A 21,018-nucleotide genomic window follows, 5' to 3' on the forward strand; every position below is an offset into this window, starting at 1 on the left:
TGAAGCCCACGTCGTCGTGGGAACTGGAAGACGACTGGTCGGAGAGGTGGGGCGGGAGGAGCGGCGGCCGGTCGTCCTCGATGATGACGGTGTCGTCCTGCGGCATGTTGACGGTCGGAGACAGCTGGTAGTTACCTGGAGGAGACAAGATGGCGGGCGGTTACATGCACCGTACTTATCACTGTTGTCCTGCGAAAACCCTGTAACTGATTTTCATGTTTTAACTTCAACTACAGGATTCCATGCTATGAAACCCTTTAAAAACCCATTGGACAAACTCAAAAATGAATACTTAACTTTATTGCCGCATCAACTAGACAGTTGATAACGCAAGATAACACAACAAAACAGACTAAACAAGCCAGCAAACAAACAATAACAAACATCAACAAAACGAGACAGACATGGTGGTCAAGTCTTTCTTAGTTCCTGAAAAGTTGATATTTTGGAGATAGTGTACAGCACCGATATATTTCTTTAACCTTTATTTATCCGGGGAAAGTCCACTGCACCCGTATGCTTTTTTCTTGTTCTTGTAATCACATACAGAGCCCTGCATGGTCAGGCACCTGAGTACATCTGCAACCTGCTCCATCCCTACAGTACCAGCAGGTCACTCAGGTCTTCTGACCAGGGCTTACTGGTCGTCCCTCGCTCTAGGCTCAAAACAAAAGGTGATCGAGCCTTTGAAACTGTGGCACCTAAACTATGGAACGCTCTTCCACTGGACTTAAGATCTGCGGTCTCTGTTGACACTTTCAAAAAGCAGCTGAAGACTCATCTGTTCAGACTGGCCTTTGTCTAGCCTCTTGTGTCTGTATTTCTGTGTGTTTTTATGTCCTTTGTTTTTATGTTTTATTGTTTCTTACTATTTGATGGTCTTATTTGAACTATTTTTACTCCTGTGAAGCACTTTGTGACTTTGCTCTGTGAAAGGTGCTATATAAATAAACTTTACTTACTTACTTCATATTCACACAGTTTTCACACGTTCACCTGGGAGCTGCCGAGTACAGCCGCAGTTTTGGGCTGAGCAGACGGGGGCTAAGTGTCTTGCTCAAGGGCACCTTGATGTTCCTGAGCGAAGGCAGAGTGTTACTCGTTCATTTTCCAACAACTAAACTTTCCCAGCCAGTCTAGGGATTCGAACTGTTGACCTCCCAGTCAGAAGCCCATTTCTCCAACCTCTCGGCTATTGCCATCCCAGGAACAGTTTATGTGAAATATGACGGGTTCTTGAACATTTTCCATGTCAAAATACAGTTATTTTCTACCAGAAAACACTTGAACACTAAAAAACAGCTATTGGTGATGCATTTCTAGGTCTATTTTGTTGTTTGGTGGTGTATTTTTCTTATTCCTGCAGATAACTGCCCAAACGTAGATGAAGTGACATCATGAGACAGACAATTTCTCTACTGATAGCAGCCTCAATAGACCAGAATGCAATGCAGCCACAAGACATGCTGTGTTCTGAGTAAGGGGCGCAGCTTTTTCGCTTTTTCTCAGCGGGAGAAACCCGCTCTCTTGCTGTTACTATACTGTCATCGCAATTGCTTTCTCCACTTACTCGAATAACCAACAGCTGAATGCAACACGCTCACACCCGTTCTCCGGGGGGTTGTCGAAAGGCATTCTGGGAAATGTGATGTAGAAGTAGCAGGTTGAGGGAAACTGGTGAATTACAACACTTTCATCAGAAAATAACTCCTGGAACGGATTAAACGCCACAGATTGATGAGATTTAAATATAAGAGAATTCAGTGGTGGATTATTCCTTTTGTTTCTTAACTCTTCTCATATCACTCTATAGCTGTAGATTATTCTGCATAACAACCAGCATCACAATGTGTCAAATGATAGTGCATCTACAGCTACATAAAATATGAGTCATATGTGCCCCTCTCTGCTCTTTCCCACATCTGCGTAGGAACCCGGACGGAGCATCACCTCTCATTATGAGACAGCATAAATCACGCTGACATACAAGTGTGTTCGCCGCTATTTGAGCAGCAAATGTAGTCGCAAGTGGTATTCGATGTCACTCTGAGTGTGGGTGTGATCCCTCAGCGGGGAGCACGCAGCCTCTGCTGTCTTAATGATAAATCTGCACATGAGTGGAAACAAACACATCGCTCATCTCCAAAACCTGACATGGCCTTTCAAGACTCTTAATTTGAAGGATTCAGATATGGGAAGATGAGATTATATGATTGAGGTCTGAAAGAAAAGAAATGCTGTTTACTTGTTTGATTTACAAGTACTGAAAAAGACCCCCAAAATAATATCAAGCACATGGAAAAAAAAAAAAGCACTTGCAAAGCCTTGTAAAAGCTGGCCAGTTGCTCCGCTCTGCTCTGCACTGCACCCTCGGGAACAAATTTATTTGTGCAAAGAGGCAACTGCCGTATCAACCGTGAGTCTGCAGTAACTGTTTAATGGGCCGGGCTCTACAAGAAAACAAGTTTCCAAAAAAAAAAAAAACCCCAAAAAAACATGCAGGGTAACTTTTTTAACCACAAAACATATTTTGAAGTTTAAAAGCAGAGTGAAACTGCTCCTGGCTAATCAGCTTATACCAAGCGGAGTTTGGCAGCGGGCACAATGGCGTTGCTATGTCAAAACACTATGATTAATTCAAGCTGCGCCCTCGCAAATAAAGATAAAAACTTCCCTGTGCCGAAGCGAAAAAAATAAAATAGTCCCCTTTCTCTGCCTGTGAAAAGCGAGGCTTAAGAACTCCCATTGATATGCGGCGCATGACTTTGTCTTTAATCTGTATTTTGGAGTTGAGCGCGGGGGGGGGGGGGGTTCTCCGCATCAAAAGAAGGGCAGCTTCAATGCTTCATAAAAGCCTTGTGTACCGAGCTCGGGGGAAAAGTTTGTTTGTCTTTAGAAAGCGTTCGGGCTTTAAACCGGCGGACCTGCGGCTCTGAGCCAGGCCTGGTGTTTGTTTCTCATATCCATGCACAGTGGGGATCAACGTGCTACTGGGCAGCGCCGCTCCCAGCCGGCCGGGGTGAATGGCGGGGAGGCTGACCTGATCTAAATGGAGCTGAATAGAGGGAAAAGAGGGGGGAATGAGTGGTGTGAGGGTGTGTGTGTGTGTGGGACAGTGTTGCGGAAAGTTACTTTACTTCATGACTCACCTTAAAAGGTAACTAATTACTTAATTACAAAGTTGCTCTTTATTAGAAGTAACTTGTTAGAGTTCTTTTGTTTTACCCACTTCAAAACATGCTGTAGCAGTATGGCTTGTGCTGCCAAGTGTGTTGTCATCATTGTTGTAAAATGCAATGCGCTTTTAAAACAGTGAGCCAATCTCATTTCTATCAAGACTTAGGCTGCATTTTTTCAATTAGCAGCATTCAATTAGCAGGGAGAGAGAGAGAGAGAGAGAGAGAGAGAGAGAGAGAGAGAGTGTTTGAGTCCCTTACTTCATTTGTGTGTGTGTGTGTGTGTGTGTGTATGCACACCAGAGAAGAAAGGAGTATCCAAAAATACGTCTGCATGTTTATGTGTGCACACGCGCGAGGAGAGCAACTGTGTTTGATTACATCTGCATGTGTGTGTGAGCGTGTGTCCAGAACACAGTTAAACCTGTACTGCATTAACAACGGCAGTTACAATGGTGTGAGTGTGAGAGTGTGAGAGTGTGTGTGTGTGTGTGTGTGTGTGTGTGTGTGTGTGTGTCTGTGCTCCTTCTGTCCCCCCCTGCTGTGTGTGTTTGTTATTTGCTGCGAATTTGGGAGTCTGGGTGAGTCCTCTAGCACAGTATGGCCACTTCTCTCTCTCAGACCACACACACACACACAGTTCTATCTGCCTATGTTTTTGGCACACATACACACACACACACACACGCTCACATCCACACAAACGTGTCCACACACACGCGCGCACACACACAGAACCACTTAATCCCATTTCCCTAAGCAGTCCAATGCGCGACACTGAGAATCCCATCAATGTCACAGTTTGAATCACTGCAGTACAATCAACTGGCAGCTACCGAGCAGAAAACCAATGAATCTGTCAACTCACTAGCCTGGTAAAAAAAAAAAAAGCCTCTTTGTTTTAGTGCCAGCGCCCAAGGGCAGCCATCCGCCGGCAACAATAGCACTGCCGTGTGGCCGAGCCTCACGCCCAAAACCACCTGAGGACCGAGCGAATATACATCATCGTTTGCGAGTGGCTGTAATAAACTCTGATAGCGTCGCGGCGGAACAATAAGCCGGCGTTTCTTTTCAGATTCTCCGGGAGAGGCTTTTTATCAGAGAGTTTTTGTGTGAAACCGGTGGATACCTGAGGGGGCGAGGGGGGGCGAAGGGGGTGAAGGGGGCGAAGGGGGCGAAGGGGGGGTGAAGGGGGCGAAGGGGGGGTGAAGGGGGCGAAGCTGAACGGCCGAGAGGTGCTGGGGAGAAAAGATTGCCGAGATGAAAAACGGCGATAGCGTGAGGTGAGAATAGTTGGGGCGAAGGACAGGCAGAGGAGATTTTTTTTTTTTTTCCCTCTTTTTATTTTGTCTTGTCTCGGTCGATTTGCATAATTAGCGAGGAGGGTATTGCCAAGAGTGCTGGGTTTTTGAAAGCTATTGGCCTGAAGGAATAATTAAGTCGCTCTCTTATCCCTGGCATCTCGGCGGTATTGGAGAGCACAGAGAGCCAGCCAGTGATCTGAGAGTGTGTGTGTGCGGGCCAAAAGCGAGCTGATATGTTCTGAACGGGGACGATGTCGTCTTCTAAGAAAGCCTGATGCATGATTTATGTTTTGTGGTCCTCTCACTACGAGCGTACACACTTACTCCAAGTCACTGTGAGAGAGAGGGGTGCTCATTCACCTCTTCATCCCTGCTTTTCCCAGCCAGTCCACAGATTCAAACCGGTGTTGAGACAACTGCCTGCTTTGGTGAATCACCAAATAGACTATTAATGTGCAGGAAAGTAGGTCAGCAACAATCAATTACCCTACACAGTCTTTTATGATAATTTTCAGTTGAGAGCAACGCAATTACATTCCAAAATGCTGTCTACTTAAAAAAAAACCATTTAAACTGATGTTCACTGGTCAATATTTTACTTTATTGTCAAAAATTCAACTTGTACCATCTCATATCAAATTGTTGTGAGTAAACATCTTAAGATAATTCACTTCAATAACAATCTATAGGCAAGTTTTACCTTCATACCAGCAAATACGTTGTACACTGTACAACAATTTGTCCATTACTGAGTCCTAAAATCGTAAAAGTGAAAACATCTGCCAGTGGAGTTTGATTATTTCACTTGTTTCCCATGCAAATCAACTTTTTTGAAGAATTTTGGAGAATTAAGTGTTCTTGATAGCAGTGCAGTGCTCTGCCTTTTTCTGACTTGTTTCAACAGACTGACACTCATTTCTAGAAAATTCCTGAAACAAGTGAAACTGCATTGGAAACAAGTGGAGTTATCTCTCCTCACTGGCAGAATGTTTCTCTTGGTTTAAGAAAAAGAAGATTTGAAGGTTGAATATGAGACTTTATGACTAAGGATGGATGTTTTTAGCAGTGCAGTGTGTGAGTCGGTGTCTCATTTTTCGATTGGGGGATCCCGTGTTGAAATGAAACTTGAATTTCTAACGTAAAAACACCTTCAAAGACTTGTAACTGAAGAGGGAATGGGGAGGGAGGCAGCGAGCGAAGTCTAACAGCTTCTTAACCATTTAGCTCGCTGGCCTTTATCCTTTGCGGTTAGCCAACAGTGGCAAATTAAACAACGGTTTGGATAAGGCTTTAATCCTTTTCCTACCTCCCCAATCTTACTCTGACACAAAGCCGCAGAGCGATGTTCTACATAAGCGCCGCTCTGACATCTCGAGGTCAGCCAAGCACATGGAAAAACGGGCTTAGAGGACTCCGCTCCGAGGGCAACGTTTTTTACTTTTGCAACCGCGCTGATTTAAATCCATTCAGAAACCGCATGCGTGGAAGAAGGTCCAAAATATTTTTGCATGACATCTTGGGGTTGAAATTTCCCCTCAGGCGGTCAGAAAAAAATATTTCAGTGGGCTGATTAAGTGTTTAATAAGCAGGGAAATGTCTCATCTGTCTGCAAAAGTTAGTAATTACACAGCGCACATCCCTCCACAGGCCAGCCTGCGAGGTTGCCTGCGTCTGACGTCCCGTCCGTTAGGAGAAACGGGCGAAGCCGACTCCGCTCTGACATCTACATTTCCCTTTGTGCAGCCGTGTCAATTTAAAATGAACACAAAGAAAGTAGGACGCACGTGACGGAGGATCAAAGTGCAGCAGATAACAGTATTTGATGCATCAGGAGGCACAGAGTCACTCTTTAATCCTGGAAGGACAAGAGATGTTGGCACTAAAATATAAGAGCATTAGGGTCAGGGTCTCTATAATCCATCTGATTCTTGTTAAGGTCAATGACTGTGAACATCTATCTATCTATCTATCTATCTATCTATCTATCTATCTATCTATCTATCTATCTATCTATCTAATTCAATTCAAAGGGGCTTTATTGGCATGGGAAACATGTTTACATTGCCAAAGCAAGTGTGAAATAAAAACAAAAAATGTACGTACAATAAGTAAAGATATACTAGAATAAAGAAATGTGTAACCAGAGCTGTGTAACATTGCAATCAAATATATAAATAAGAATACGTCAAATGAACTTAAAAATACAAACAGAAAAATTGTGATTTTGCTGTTAAAAAATATGTATATACAGATAAGTAAAGATAACTTTAAATAGAAACATGTGGACATTGCAGTTAAAAAATAAATACAAATAAGTGAGAACTGTGTAAACACTGCAACATTTTTTATCTATCTATCTGTCTATCTATCTTCCTACCATCCTTCCTACCTATGAAGCATTATGTTGATATTCTATGTTGTGACTTTATGTATTTGTTGACTTTGTGCATCACTTTGATCAACTCCAGTCGTTTTAAAAATGTGCCATATGAATAAAAATTTGAGTCGACTAACTCCGGGCTTATTTGGACCTGCAGACAAAGACGTCAACACGGCCAGCTGAGTGACAGTGATCTTGTTTGCTGTTGAGCAGACTGCCGTACCCCCCCTCTGCCCTCTGCCTTCACTCCCCACCCCGCTCTCTCATTACAAGCCTTCGCTGTTTGTTAAGCATGGATGAACGCCGTCGCTGTCGCGGCATGGTGGAACTTCACCTATTAACACTTTCTCTGTCAGTGAGATTTTTTTTTTTTCGGTTTTGTTTACAGTAGCGGCAGTTGTCAACGACGACCGATTTGCACCCGAGGAAAGCTGAGAGTCCACACCTTCACGTTATGCTGCCTTGATTAAATCAAGTACAGTTGATAGGAGCTGATGTGAGAAATAGATTCAAAGTTGTTGAAAGTTGGCGCATCGACTCTTCCGCTTAACTGCCTTCTTCTTCTTACTTCATTTACATTTTGGGTATTTAGTTGACATTCTTATTCAGAGCGACTTACAATGAGGGCAACAGAAGGAATAGAAGTCCATCAAAGTATTTCTGTGATGCTTGAATCACGTGAATAATCGCGGGTGATCGAAAAAATGCTCGGCAAAGAAATAACAGCCGAGGATAAAAGGTAGGGAGGACTTCTTGTTTCTTTTTTTTCGTTATAATTCTTGTAGTCGGAACAGGCAAGCTGAGCAGTGAGCCCATCTGGCTACCTGGGCTCTGTGACATCTACTAACCTCGGACCACCTGTCCATCAATCATTCAAGTGCCACACGCATGCGAACGCACACAGATGCACGCAAGCTCTTACACACACTGATGCACATATGGCTGGCTCTCTCTCGCACTTACACACACACACTGTAGTGGCCCTCTTTGAGCGGGCTTACAGCAGTGACAGATAGGCTGCCTAGATGAAACAGAGGGACTCAAAAGCATGCACACACACACACACACACACAGACACACTGGACACACACACACAAACCCCTGAATCAATCACTAGCAGGGCCTCCGCGGCAACAAATCGTCGTGGGGCCGTTTTTCCGTCTTCTCTCGGACATTTTCCGAGACATTAAAAGCCACTGGGTCTTGACAGCAGCCCAGAGCAGAGAGGACATGGTTAGCCCATATCCTGTGTTGACAAAACCTGGCAGGATTAGATCATAGAGCCCACCAGGAAAACACACCGCAGCAGCAGGGAAAGTAATAGCCTCCATGCTACTGTAAATGCTGTACTTGAGTGGATTTTAGTTGCGCTGCGTCTCTGAGTCTTTTGAAAAGGTCTGCTTTTATTCCTCTAATTGAGTAGTTTTTGCAGTAGTCTCTCCTACTTGTGTTCATATTTTTTTCTCCAACCAAATGCGAGAGAGTACTGAGAACTAAGAAATTCAGAGAAGAAGAAATGAATGAATAAGAAGAGTGAGAAGAAAAGGAAGAGGGAGAAGAGGAGGAAGATGCTGCTGATGATGGTGATAATGATGATATGAATGGCCAAAGGGTATACCAGTCTTACAAACTGTATAAGGCAGCATGTCCTAGTATGGCATCAGACAGAAAGACCAGTTCCCTGATCCTCTGAGTCTTAGCACTGGGCTGAGAACACAGTCACGCAAAAACAAATCTCTTACCGAAATCCCAACAAGGCAAGATCCAGGATGACTGCGGTCTTTTGGAAGACAACAAGCCAAAAGGAATAAGGACAAAGAGAAGATATGAACGGGTACAGAGCATGCCAGTCTTACCTATTGTGCGCGGCATCATGCCCTGTCGGGGCATCAAGTTGTCGTCCAGGCCCTCCAGGCCGCCGTACAGGGAGTGGGAGATCCGGCGCTCGTGGTCGTCCAGAGAGGTGTTCATCGTCTGCTGGGGTCCCAGCGGGCTGCCTGGGGTCTCCTGGTGGGGCGGGGGGGGACATGGTATTAGAATCATTTAGCTTTATCATCATACTCATTAGCCTGTTTTCTTCCATCTAGAATCAAAGTTAAAAGTGTCGACAATTTCTCACATTATACAGATAGAGGCGATCAGGCCTTGGCCATCAGGGCTCCTATAGTCTTTGGTCCGATGAGACGCTAAATGGCGTTGAGAGCGGACGTGCGAGCATGTGTATATTTGCCAATCAATAATGCATAACCCAGAGCACCTAAAAAGCACCTGCCGCTGAAGGCAGCTAGCCATGCTAACACATGATGAACAGGATGGAGACGGACACAGCTAGCCATGATAACGCTAGCAGTGTGATAGCCAGGATAAATGAGCATGGATTTCCAATAGGCTGTTAAGCCACAGGCTGTTAGCGAGCTAGCATTCCCACACAGCGGTAGGTTAGCCTGCTAGCGCCTTGACATTTCCCTCAGGACCCATGATGACACTCTCTTGTTTACTGGACAAATAGGCCATTTGTTGGCCCCGTCACCTATAAACACACATCCCTGAGAAGGGAGAGGTATGTCTACGTGTGTGTGTGTGTGTGTGTGTGTGTGTGTGTGTGTCTCTACACCCTCATTGTTTGTCCATTGGATCGTTGACTGTATTGATTTGCTATGGTTTCTGCATTCATTGCTGAAGGTGATGACAGCACTTGCCACAAAGATTACCATCATCGCCGGCATTGGATAACGAGCGATAACACTCAAGTCAATACTGGAGCCAAATTAGCCCAATCAATGACTATAACTAGCTAGGCTGGGGTTCGATTTTGGCAGTCGGTCTTTGCCCAATGATCCGATAAGCCCACTAAATGGCTGCGGTGCTGTAATAACTACTGCCAAATGGATCCTAGTCTGGCCTGTGGAACTATATGAATGTGAAGCAGGGTGATGTTAAAAAAATACATGCATAGTCAGCAAACAATATAAATGGGGTAAACAATGTAACGGGTAAATTAAGGTCCACTAATACTTAACAGATACATATGATATGCAATATCATGTGAATTAAGTTTTGATCAGACTACCTAATCTAAAACTGTCTGCTACCATATAAAGGCACAAATCTCCCTATATTTCATAGGATTCCGTCAAAATTTGTGATCAATATTGGTGAAAACAAACAATCTACACAAGGAAACAGAGTAATTTCTGGGGTCGCCATATGGTGCTTCGACTGTTTGCTAGCAGCCGTTCTTGACTTCAGATGAGATAGTTAATGAATTGGCCAGCTGAGGGCCCGGGGTGAAACACCTCAGTAATAGCCGGGGGGATTTGCCATACCGAGGCGCATCGACAAATCACACCGCAGCTCATTGCATATTCAGGCTGATAATTAAACCCCGGGAAGGTCTCGATCCCATCGGGCGCGGATGGTGATGAGGAAGTCTGTCGCTCTGGGTTCAGACTGTTTCTATGGGAATGCAAGAAGGGAAGGCGGCGGCGGAAAGAGGCGGCTGTGCTCGTGATTCATGCGATGCCAAACAGGTTAATTTGAGATTAATTTGATATCGGTTGTCAAGGGAAAGAGACGTGGTGAGGGAAGTAAATAAGGAATTATTTGATCCCATATGTCACCAAATGTCATCCTGTATTAATGCAATATTGTTTGATTTTAATTGATAGTTGTGGGATAGTTGGTGCTATGTGCTAAGGGGACTTCTGAAATAAACTTTCTTCCCCAGGTGGATACATTAAACAGCATTTTGGCAAATAAATAAGAACTTTAACTCTAACTTTGATTGATAGTTGACAGATATCTGCATACATTATATCAACAGTCAACCTATGGGGATTTTGATTGATAGCTGATACATAGTCTTATAATGGGGGCTTTCCAAATCTACTTTGAGCTATCTGTTGGTGAATATGAGTGTATTAAATTGTTGTTTGGGTCCGTTCTGAGTGTCTTGGACAGTATTTGTTATGAATAACCAGACACCTTAACAGCCTCGGGCCTCGCCTCCAGCTCTGCATGTGAAGCAGAGATTGACGAGGCTCCCGGGTGCTCGACATTTATTCATCCACCATGCTTTCTCTGAAGTCTCACTCCCTTGACATGTCCACAACAACACACACACACACACACACAAACGTAAAGAGAGCGCATCTACGTGCAGACACACACAAACACACAGAAAGATCCTTGAGTGTAAATGCATAAAAACATAAGGAATATGCACATACACAAAAACAAAATACACACAGGTAGACACACATACAAAAATACACACACAGACATGCATACATGCGTGCGCAGACACATGCACAAACACACACGTACACACACACGTACACACACACACACACACACAACACACCTCCAGGCTTAGCCTCTGCTTTCAATTACCAGCCGGGCCAAGGGGAAATCAAAACTTTGACACACCAGGTTGGAGAGGAGAGCAGGGGAGCCAGGCAGTGCCAGAGGCAAGCACATGCACACAGACGTGCACGCCCCCACACACACACACACACAGCAGTAGTACACACAGCCTCAACCTCAGCTTTCAAACAGGCGACAGGCCAAGGTGTACAGAGAATGTAAAAACATGACATTGAGGGGGGAAAAAAGTTGTGTAGCTCGGTTCTCAGCCATGGTGTTTTATTTATTTATTAATTTTTTTCCCAGAAGCCCCAAGGGAAGCGAGGGTGGGGGTGTTGAGGGTGGGAGTGTTGAGGATGAAGCGTGTGAACTACCCTGACCTGACTGGTTATTTTTATTTCATGAAACGATTCACTGCTCCTCAGAAGGCTATTTCTCAGCGGTTTGTTTTGGGTTGTGTAAATGTATCAAAGGGAAGATTTTGCTGAAGTGCTGTGTAATGACTCTCTGTCCACACAAGTGTATTTTTAGCACTATAGCAGTGTCAAGTGAGGTCATTTCCTGCAGAAAAACATTCAACAAAAATATCATTAAAAGCACTTTCATCTTTAATAACATCACAAATCCAGAAGATTTGGCAGGAGATTTCAAATTAAAAAATGTCACATCTGTAATGACAATTACGAAAATAAGGGAGGTTGGATCTGATGGCCTCTGCATTTTCCAATATGGCCGCTCATATGCCTCACACACAGAAGTCCTGCAGATTGAAACAGCACATAAACACACACCATCACAGCAGAGGAGCGACTTTCTGACCAAGCTACAAATCCGGACCTTGTATAATTCATTAAAAACGGTGATTATAAACCCAATTATTGAGGCAGCGGTGGTCGAGAGAAGCAGATTTCTGACCATCATTTATGAACAGTCTGGATAAATAAAAGGAATGAGTCAATAAAATCCCCTGACCCTCAACTTTATCCTAACCATATGATAAATATATCCAAAAAGTTGTCTTTCTGTAACGACTAAAACATTAAACTATTTTTGAAGCTTGGCCAAAAATGACAACCACACACACACACACACACCCCTGGGCCCTGGGTGAAACCTTGTTCCTCACCTCATTTCGTTTGGCCACCCGTCGGGCCACGATGAGCTGGATCATCCCTCGCTTGTTGCCCTCCGTCGACATGGACTTGCGCAGCGTCTCCATGGCGTCCTGGTTGGTTTTGCCCAATAGCGACTCCCCGTTGACGGCGATCAGCTGGTCGTTCACCCGCAGCCGCCCGTCCTATTAGGTGCCCAAGAAACATGTAAGGACGTGGGGTCCAAAAGTAGTGATTGTATTTTTCCAACTGCCATTATAACAATATCAAGTACCCATGTTCTGCATTTGGTGTATTTACCGATAATTTGGTGTAAAAAACGTCAATTTGGCGGTTTTTAAACAGAATAGTCGACTCTGTGGTCCTGTGCAGTTCAGTGGGATATGGCACTAACAGTTAGGGGTTCAATTCCCTGTATAGCTCAATGGATAGAGGTTAGCACTAACACTACCCAGGTTAGAGGTTAGATTCCCATTGAGGTCCCCTACGACAAAAGTGCATAAACACAAGTTCTTTTATATCCAAACAGCACACATTATGTGATAAGTAAAAAGGACTGAAATCGCCCACTTAACGGCAACCTTTATTTAATTAGGCTAACAGTCTTGCACAGACAGTATATCCAGTTTCTAGCCATAATCTAATCCCAAACAGGGAAGTGGGCTTTTAAGGCCATTACCATGCGCCGTCAACACAGGCCGGTTTGTGTGAAAAGCAATCAAGTAGAAAGACTGTCGAAATTGACTGTTTGCAGCACTCCAGACAGCGGGAGAAAGAGGGAGGGAGAGGCGTTACTCCTTCACTTTCCCCACCTGGATATTCCTAGCCAGTGAACGGATTCAAACTGGTGAACTTCTGGTCATAAACCGTAAAATTTAGGCAATTACCACCGCCTTAAGATGCATATTCAAAGCCTTAATCCCAAAATAGAAACAATGGAGCAAGAGCATAGAAAGCATAGCCGCCTGGAGTGATGTCATATGGTCCTCCCTACCTATCCCACAGTGCATTGCATACCCAGGACATTAAGTCATCACATACCTAGTCCACTGAATGCACAGCAATACAGAATCGTCAATGGACTCCATGAACTGTAATTAAAATCTACTTTCTTTTAGTAAGAAAGCATTCTTGGAAGGAGAGATGGCTGCAAGTCACAAGCCTTCCTCTCATTTCCCCACTGAATCACCCCATTGATCCCAGTGGAAGCCGTCCCGTACCTTGCATGCCGCCCCTCCGTTGATGATGGACTTGACGAAGATGCCCAGGTCGGCGTGGTTCTCCTTGGAGCGGTTCCCCTTGACGCTGACCCCCAGGCCGGCCGAGCCCGAGTCGCTGAGGGGGATCTCGAAGGTGAGGAACTCCCTCGTCCCGTCCGGCGTCAGGACCAACTCATCCTCCTCCGCCTTCTGAGGGGAAGAGGAAAAGACAGGGAGAGAGAGAGAGAGAGAGAGAGAGAGAGAGAGAGAGAGAGAGAAAGAGAGAGACGACAGCTCTTGATGTTCTTAAATGAAACATCTCACCGCAAAACAGAGGGAAAAGTAACTAAAAAACACCTTAGAAACTCACTAACTCCTACACACGAGCAACAACAACAGAAATGAATATATCAAAATCGACAGCGTCAACAGCCCACACAGGCACAGTTCACATTTAAATACAAACAGTCAAACCTTCGTCTACCATAATACACATTGCATTCTGCAGCGCACATTCATAAACGCAACAATATCATCTCTCAGTTAAAAAACAAAAGTGCACTCCACCCTAGGGCATTAAGAGATAATTATGGGGTCTATTATGTGGGCATGAGGTTAATGAAAAGTTCCTCCATGTCAACTGTTGCAGGGCAGATGGCAGGTGAGTAAATCAGAGGGCCAGCTCATTAGCCACATCAGATATATTAGTGCTAACCACAGCAGCGCAGATTCTCATAGATGTCAGATCAGGCACTTAGTATAGGCAGACAGGGAGTAATCCTCTGAATTCAAGGCACACGACTCTGCTTCATCAATAACTAAACCATGTAGGCGGTTCTTTGAAACTTTTCGGAAAGTGTTAGAATCTCAAATTAGAATGGGATTTTATGAGAATCGGGGCGTGATGTGATTTTTGGCTTCAGGTCTCTGCGGTGGTGAATCAGACGCCGGGTGAATCAGCATTGGCAGATATTCAACGTGAAGCAGGGTGATGAAGGCTGAGATGGTTAAGATCAAGAAAAAGTAATGCATTAATGGAATGTAGCAAGTCCTGATCTACATATGAATCAGACGCAGCCTCTTGTTTTGTGCCTGAAGCTCAGCCTGAAGCTACTTTTCATCACGACTTCTGTGTTCTACCACTTCGGAGGCATTTTGGGTATGAGGGTCAAGAGTTTGTAGTCAGCTCCACCAATCAGAAGTCGTGTAACACTAGCCTGTGTTCAGCTCCACCAATCAGAAGTCGTGTAACACTAGCCTGCGTTCAGCTCCACCAATCAGAAGTCGTGTAACCCTAGCCTGCGTTCAGCTCCACCAATCAGAAGTCGTGTAACACTAGCCTGCGTTCAGCTCCACCAATCAGAAGTGACGTATGAATGCGAGGCTCAATCCCAGCTTAGCGTCTTGATCCAAGATGGCAGCAGAATTACTGACTACTGCCTGGTTTTGACCCATTACATTATTTAATTGGAACAATGTAACGGAAATACCCGAATAGGATCAAATTTATATATTATGACTAAATTTAAAAACTTACAACTGAGGTAATTGACTCACTAAATTGTGCTTTTACCAGTATTAGATTTACATTAGCATGTTGGATCTAGCCGCAATCGCAATATTCCTTCATTCAGTCAAAACACGGCTTCAAAGACACAGTCCTGGCTACATGCTACCAACATGAGTTGTCATGTCAAGACACACACACACACACTTTACACTGACTAAATGAATTCCCTAACCTCTAAACCTAACCTTACCCCTTACTCTAACCTAAACCGAATTCTAATCTCACCCAAACTAAACCCAAATCCTAACCCTTAATCTAGCCAATTGAAGTGAGGACCGTCAAAATGTCATCGCTCCGAAGGTGTAAAACTCAAACTGATTCTCACAAAGACAGAAACAGAAGAACACACTCACACACACACACACACACACATACAACCAAAAGAACAAATGTATGCTCTCTGCACCTGGATGGTGACGCCAAGTACGACAAACCCGCAGTAAACTTCATAGTAACCCTGCATGAACGCAGCAGCCTAATTGACATGCTGAGTGCTCTCTCCATTCCCCATGCACAACAGGTGCTTCTCTCTCTCTCTCTTTCATTTTCCTCCTCTCTCTCTCTCTCTCGGCTCGACAATGAAAAGCTATTCTCTCTTGCTTGTTATTTGACAGCTGTCCTCTGAATAGATGGGTGCGTGCACGCTCTCGCCCGGCAATTATTGTGCACGCCTAATGAATTCAATCATCATCGGGCTCGGTGTCAGCATGTCATTAGCTCCCTTTGTTTGCCGGGAGAGAGATGGAATTGCTCTGGGTGGAAAGGAGGAGGGAGAAGGAGGGATGGAGGGAGGGAGGGGAGAGAAAGGCGAACAGGGAAGGAAGGGAAAGAGAGAGAGAGAGAGGAGGGGAGGAGGGAGACACAGGGAGGTAAACGGAGAAAGAAAGAGCGAGAGGGAGGGAGGGAAGAGGAGGAGGGAAGGCAGGAGGAAGAGGAAGATAAAGGGAGAGAAAGCATAAAGAGCTGACGGGGTATCTGCAGGTTGCAGAAAGACAAATTTAAGACTTTTTAAGAGCTTTTAATGCTACCTGGAATTGAATTTAAAAACCAAGATAAAGAAACAAAGCTGGCAAAAACAGCCCAATTCAAATTGGACACAGCTAATGAAAGCGCTGAAACTATAAATAGGCAATACAAGAAAAAGGACGACATGAATTTAGTTATTAAGGAACCTCAAGTCTAAATAAAGCTACCTGGAATTTAATTAAAGAGCGATTTAAACACCAAAATAAAGAAACAACGCTGTCAAAACCAAACACTCTTAAACTGTAAGTGGGCAGAATAAGAAAACGGACAACAGGTAATTCATTGTTAAGACACATTAAGTCTAATTGTGTTTAGTAAAGCAGATATGAAAAAAAGAAAATCTCCATTTCTATTATATTAAGCCTGTTCTGTGTTAATTAAGAGTGGACATGCAGTGCAAAGAAACCTGTAATTGCATGGTGAGAAAATAAGACCTCTAATAATATTTTTTAATGCCGTCAATTTTGATCATTTGATTTGTTTAGTTTTTGAGACTTTATTTTAAAAAAGGACCTGCGGATAACCGTGACTGATGAGAATGAAGGGAGGGAGGATGAGAAGAAGAGGAGAGAGGGGGGGGGGAAGAAGTGAAAAATAGGAGAAGAGAAAGGGGGTCGGAAAGAATACGCAAACAGGAAGAGTTGAAAGAAGGTGAGGGGGAGGGAGAGGAGCGACGGGGGAGAGAGAGAGAGAGAGAGAGAGAGAGAGAGAGAGAGAGAGAGAGAAATAGAGCGAGGGTGAAAAGGCGAGGCGGAAAAGAAAAGGGTGAAAAGAATGAGAGAGTGCGAGCATGACGATGATAGAGCGGGCGAGAGAGAGAGTGTGAATGAAAGAGCGACAGAGAGGGATGAATCCATGTGGAACACAAAAGGAGTCAGAGGCTGCCACCTCTCTCTCTCTCTCTCTCTCTCTTTCTGTCTCTCTGCCTTTTTCTCTGTATCTCTCCCACTCTCTCGTTCTCTCTACCTCCCACCTTCTCTCTCTCTCTCACAGCCGCTGTCTCTTTCTATCTCTCTCTACCTGCCTCCCGTTTATATCTTTTTCGTCTCCCTCTCCCCTTTTCTCTCCATCTCTCTCTACTGCTCACCCTCTTTCTTTCTTTCCATTACTTTCTCTCTACCTCCCTTCTCTCTTCCACTTTCTCCCTCTCCATTCTCTCTCTCTCTACCTCTCTCACCCTCTTTCTTCTCTCATCCTCTTCACCTTTATCTCTCTCTCTTTCCTTCTTTCCATTTCTCTCCCTACCACTTTTTCTCTCACACCTCCGTCTCTGTCTTTCTCTACCTCCCTCACTTGTCATTCACCTTCTCCCTCTCCCCATTTCTCTCTCTCTATCTCTCCCTCCCTCCATCTCTTTCACCTTCTCCCCTCCTTTCTCTCCCATTACCTCTCCCTCAACCTCTCTCTCCCTCTTTTCTCACCCTGTCCATCTTTTCTCTTTCAATTTCTCCCTTTCACCTCCTTCCTCTCTCCCTTTTCTATCTCCCTGTCTCTCTACCCCCCACCCCTTCTCTCTCAAATTTCCTCTCCCTCCATCTCTCTCTCTCTCTCTCTTTATGTCTCTCTATGGCTCTCGCCCTCAGAGACTCCATAGCTCGCTCCTCTTTGTATTCCACAGAGTGAGTCAACCTTTAGCAATGGGAGAAATCAAACTCTCCCTCTCTCCACACACACACACACACACACGCACACACACACACACACACACACATCCCTCCATCTCTCCACTGCAGCGCCTGAAACGATTAGCGGGCCGGCGGCGAGCTAAACTTTGGCCAAACAAACCTGTCGATTTGATGGCATCTGGAAAAAGTCGCTTGTGGGGAATGGAGGTGAAGAAAGAGGGAGAGCGAGGGAGGGAGGTGAAGAGAGAGAGGGGGAAAGAGAGAGAGGAGAGGGAGGTGAGGAGGAGGCAGTGAAGGGTGTAATTGCTCACGGGAACTCGGGCGTGGAGAGCATTGTTGGCTGCCTACTGTAGCACAATCTATCTCTCTCTTTTCTCCATACTCTTTCACTCTCTCTCTCTCCCCATCCCTCCTTCGCTTTCCATCTCTCCATTTACTCCCATTCACTCTCCCCCTCTATATCTCCCAATATCCCTCAATTTCTCTCATGCTCCTTCTCCCCATCTCTCTCTCTCTCTCCCCCTATCTATTTCTGTCCCTCTATTTAACTCTCCCTCGCTTTCCCTCCCCCTCTCTCTCTTTCCACCTCTCTCCCACCAGATTTCCCTCACTTTCCACCCATCCTCTCCCTCTTTTCCTCCCCTCCTCCCCCACGCTCTTCCACCCATCCTCTCCCTCTTTTCCTCCCCTCCTCCCCCACGCTCTTCCACCCATCCTCTCCCTCTTTTCCTCCCCTCCTCCCCCACGCTCTTCCACCCATCCTCTCTTTTCTTCCCTTCCTCCCCCACGCTCTTCCACCATCCTCTCTCTCTTTTCCTCCCTTCTTCCCCCACGCTCTTCCACCCATCCTCTCCCTCTTTTCCTCCCCCTCCTCCCCCACGCTCTTCCACCCATCCTCTCTCTTTTCCTCCCTTCTTCCCCCACGCTCTTCCACCCATCCTCTCTCTTTTCCTCCCCTCCTCCCCCACGCTCTTCCACCCATCCTCTCTCTCTTTTCCTCCCTTCTTCCCCCACGCTCTTCCACCCGTCCTCCCTCTCTTTTCCTCTTTCTAAAGCGTCTCGCTGTAGCTCCATGCTGATAGACCATGAATATCAAATACCTGTGGGATCGGCAGAGCTGAGAGACTGGCACAGCATGGAGGACAGGAGGAAGACAGGTGGAGAGAGTGTGTGTGTGTGTGTGTGTGTGTGTGAGTGAGTGAGAGAGAGATAGAGAGAGAGAGAGAGAGAGAGCAGGTGGGTGTCTATAGGTAGGTATGTGTCAGTGTACAATGACACAGACGCACAAAATGTATGTGCACACGTGTTATCGCTATGAGTGTGTGCATGTGAACATGTGCAAGTGTACACACACACACACACACACACACACACACAGCAGTTGAATGTGGCTGTAGTAAGTACACCACTGACACATGACAGCTATAGCATGTAGGGGAAGAATGGACCGATGCACACACACACACACACACACACACTTCTACGCTCCCCTCCTTTCTCTGTCAAACACACACAGCCTTCTCTTCTCTCTTCTCAGTAACACACACACACACACACAGACAGAGCGACACACACACTCCTACCTCTCGCTTGCTGTCCAAAAGTAATCAGCTGCCATATAACTCGCTCTCTCTCTCTCTCCTGCCAGGGACAGTCAGCTCTATGTGGCTCGCTCTTCAGAGGTAGAACCCACTAGAAACCATTTATAACCCCATCCAAGCCTGGGCAATTACACCAACAGCTGCTCCCAGTCGCTCCACGCGTGTGTGTGTGTGTGTGTGTGTGTAGTGTGCGAGTCCAATGGTGCAGGATTTGTAGTGTGTAAGTTGTGTGTCCATGTATTCGTATTTGTGGGTATGTGTGTGTGCTTGCATGTGTGTGTATGAGTATGATCTAATACCTACAGGTGAATGTGTGTGTAGTAGTATGTGGTTTGTGTGTGTGTGTGTGTGTGTAGTGTCTGTATGCATGTGTGGTATGGCAGATAGGTGCCTGTGTGTGTATTCTATATGCATGCATGCATGTTTACTGTCAGTGCGTGTGTGTGTGTGTGTGTGTGGGCACATGTGCCATATGGGTGTTGTGTTTTTTTGTGCTTGTAATGTGCAGTGTATGAGCCTCTGTATAGTCTATGTGTATGTGACTATGTACTGTGTGTGTGTGTGTGTGAAGTGTGCTGTATGGGTGGCATCTGTAATGTGTATGTGTGTGTGTGTGTGTGTAGACTCTGCATGCGGTATTATCTGTGCGAGTAGCCGTGTGTAGTGTGTATACTGTCTATGTGTGTGTGCGTACTGCCTATATACTGTGTGTGTGTGTGTGTCTTTAGAACAGGTGGCAGCTTGAAACATCACTTTAATTAAGCCAGAGAGCCTGCTCTGTGGTAGAACGGTCCTCTCTGATTGACTCGTGTGTGTCAACAGCAGGCCGGTACAGGAACACAGAAATAGCAGTGAGCCTGCTGGCACAGAGGTGCAGCCATTCATCACCGTGACGATCCTATCACACTAATAACGCCGCGCCGTTACGCAACTCCGGTAATGCTTCGCTATTGCTTTAGTGCTAAAAATGCGACGCTATTATGCACCCCGAGTCATGTTTCGATTTTAGTCTATGGGCCTAATTCAACGAAAAATCTATGAATGGGATACCTACACTCACACTGACGACGCTATATCAGTTAGATTAGGCGGGTTGTGAATGGTGCTGCTTGCCTGATGGCGCATTCCTGTCTGAAGCGCTGATGCAGAGGACATCAGGCCGCGCCGCCGTAAATCTACAGGCCCATCAGACGGGCGGCACCGTTCACCAGGGTCCTAATCTACATGTTTCAGGGTTGGGAGCGGGGAGGGCAGGTATGTCACTGGGTTTATCAAGTGGGAACCTTCCATCAGGGATCTTTCGCCGCATTAGGCCCACGGAATAAGATCGAAACACAACTCGAGTTGCATGATAGCATGGCATTTTTAGCGTTAAAGTAACAACAAATCATTACTAACCCTATACAGCGCCATTCTATACAGCGGTGGTTTTCAATCATGGTCCATGGAGGCCCAAGAGTCTGCAGGTAACCAAATACTACAGCAGCTGATTTCACCGATTAGTTGGTTGAAGGTGTGATAATCAGTGAAATCACCTGCAGACTCTTGGGTTTCAATGGTAAAACCACAGCTCTACGGTCACCATGTCAGGGTTAGTATGTACATCATTCTCTTAACATCTGAACTGGGCTTCTGCATGGATGCCCGCTCTGGATTATGG

The 21,018-nt window shown here is 45.4% G+C and overlaps 2 protein-coding genes across 7 annotated transcripts in view; one reads left to right on the top strand and one right to left on the bottom strand.

Annotated features, from left to right (window-relative positions):
* Positions 1–21,018, top strand: part of crema (cAMP responsive element modulator a) — a 492,677-nt gene that overhangs the window by 267,725 nt on the left and 203,934 nt on the right. The window lies entirely within an intron of this gene.
* Positions 1–21,018, bottom strand: part of pard3ab (par-3 family cell polarity regulator alpha, b) — a 272,576-nt gene that overhangs the window by 89,950 nt on the left and 161,608 nt on the right. For 4 of the 6 annotated variants that reach the window (XM_071906609.2, XM_071906611.2, XM_071906607.2 and 1 more), the window contains 4 exons: positions 13,558–13,746; positions 12,352–12,522; positions 8,717–8,867; positions 1–135 (listed from right to left, as the gene is read on the bottom strand). The exon at positions 1–135 is cut by the window's left edge and continues 52 nt beyond it. In XM_071906609.2, the coding sequence (XP_071762710.2) occupies positions 1–135; positions 8,717–8,867; positions 12,352–12,522; positions 13,558–13,746 (646 nt within the window). The remainder of the gene's footprint in view (positions 136–8,716; positions 8,868–12,351; positions 12,523–13,557; positions 13,747–21,018) is intronic. The other 2 variants (XM_071906610.2, XM_071906608.2) reach the window with 1 other exon arrangement.

The sequence above is a fragment of the Centroberyx gerrardi genome, chromosome 13, assembly GCF_048128805.1.
Source record: "Centroberyx gerrardi isolate f3 chromosome 13, fCenGer3.hap1.cur.20231027, whole genome shotgun sequence".
NCBI classification, from domain to species: domain Eukaryota; kingdom Metazoa; phylum Chordata; class Actinopteri; order Beryciformes; family Berycidae; genus Centroberyx; species Centroberyx gerrardi.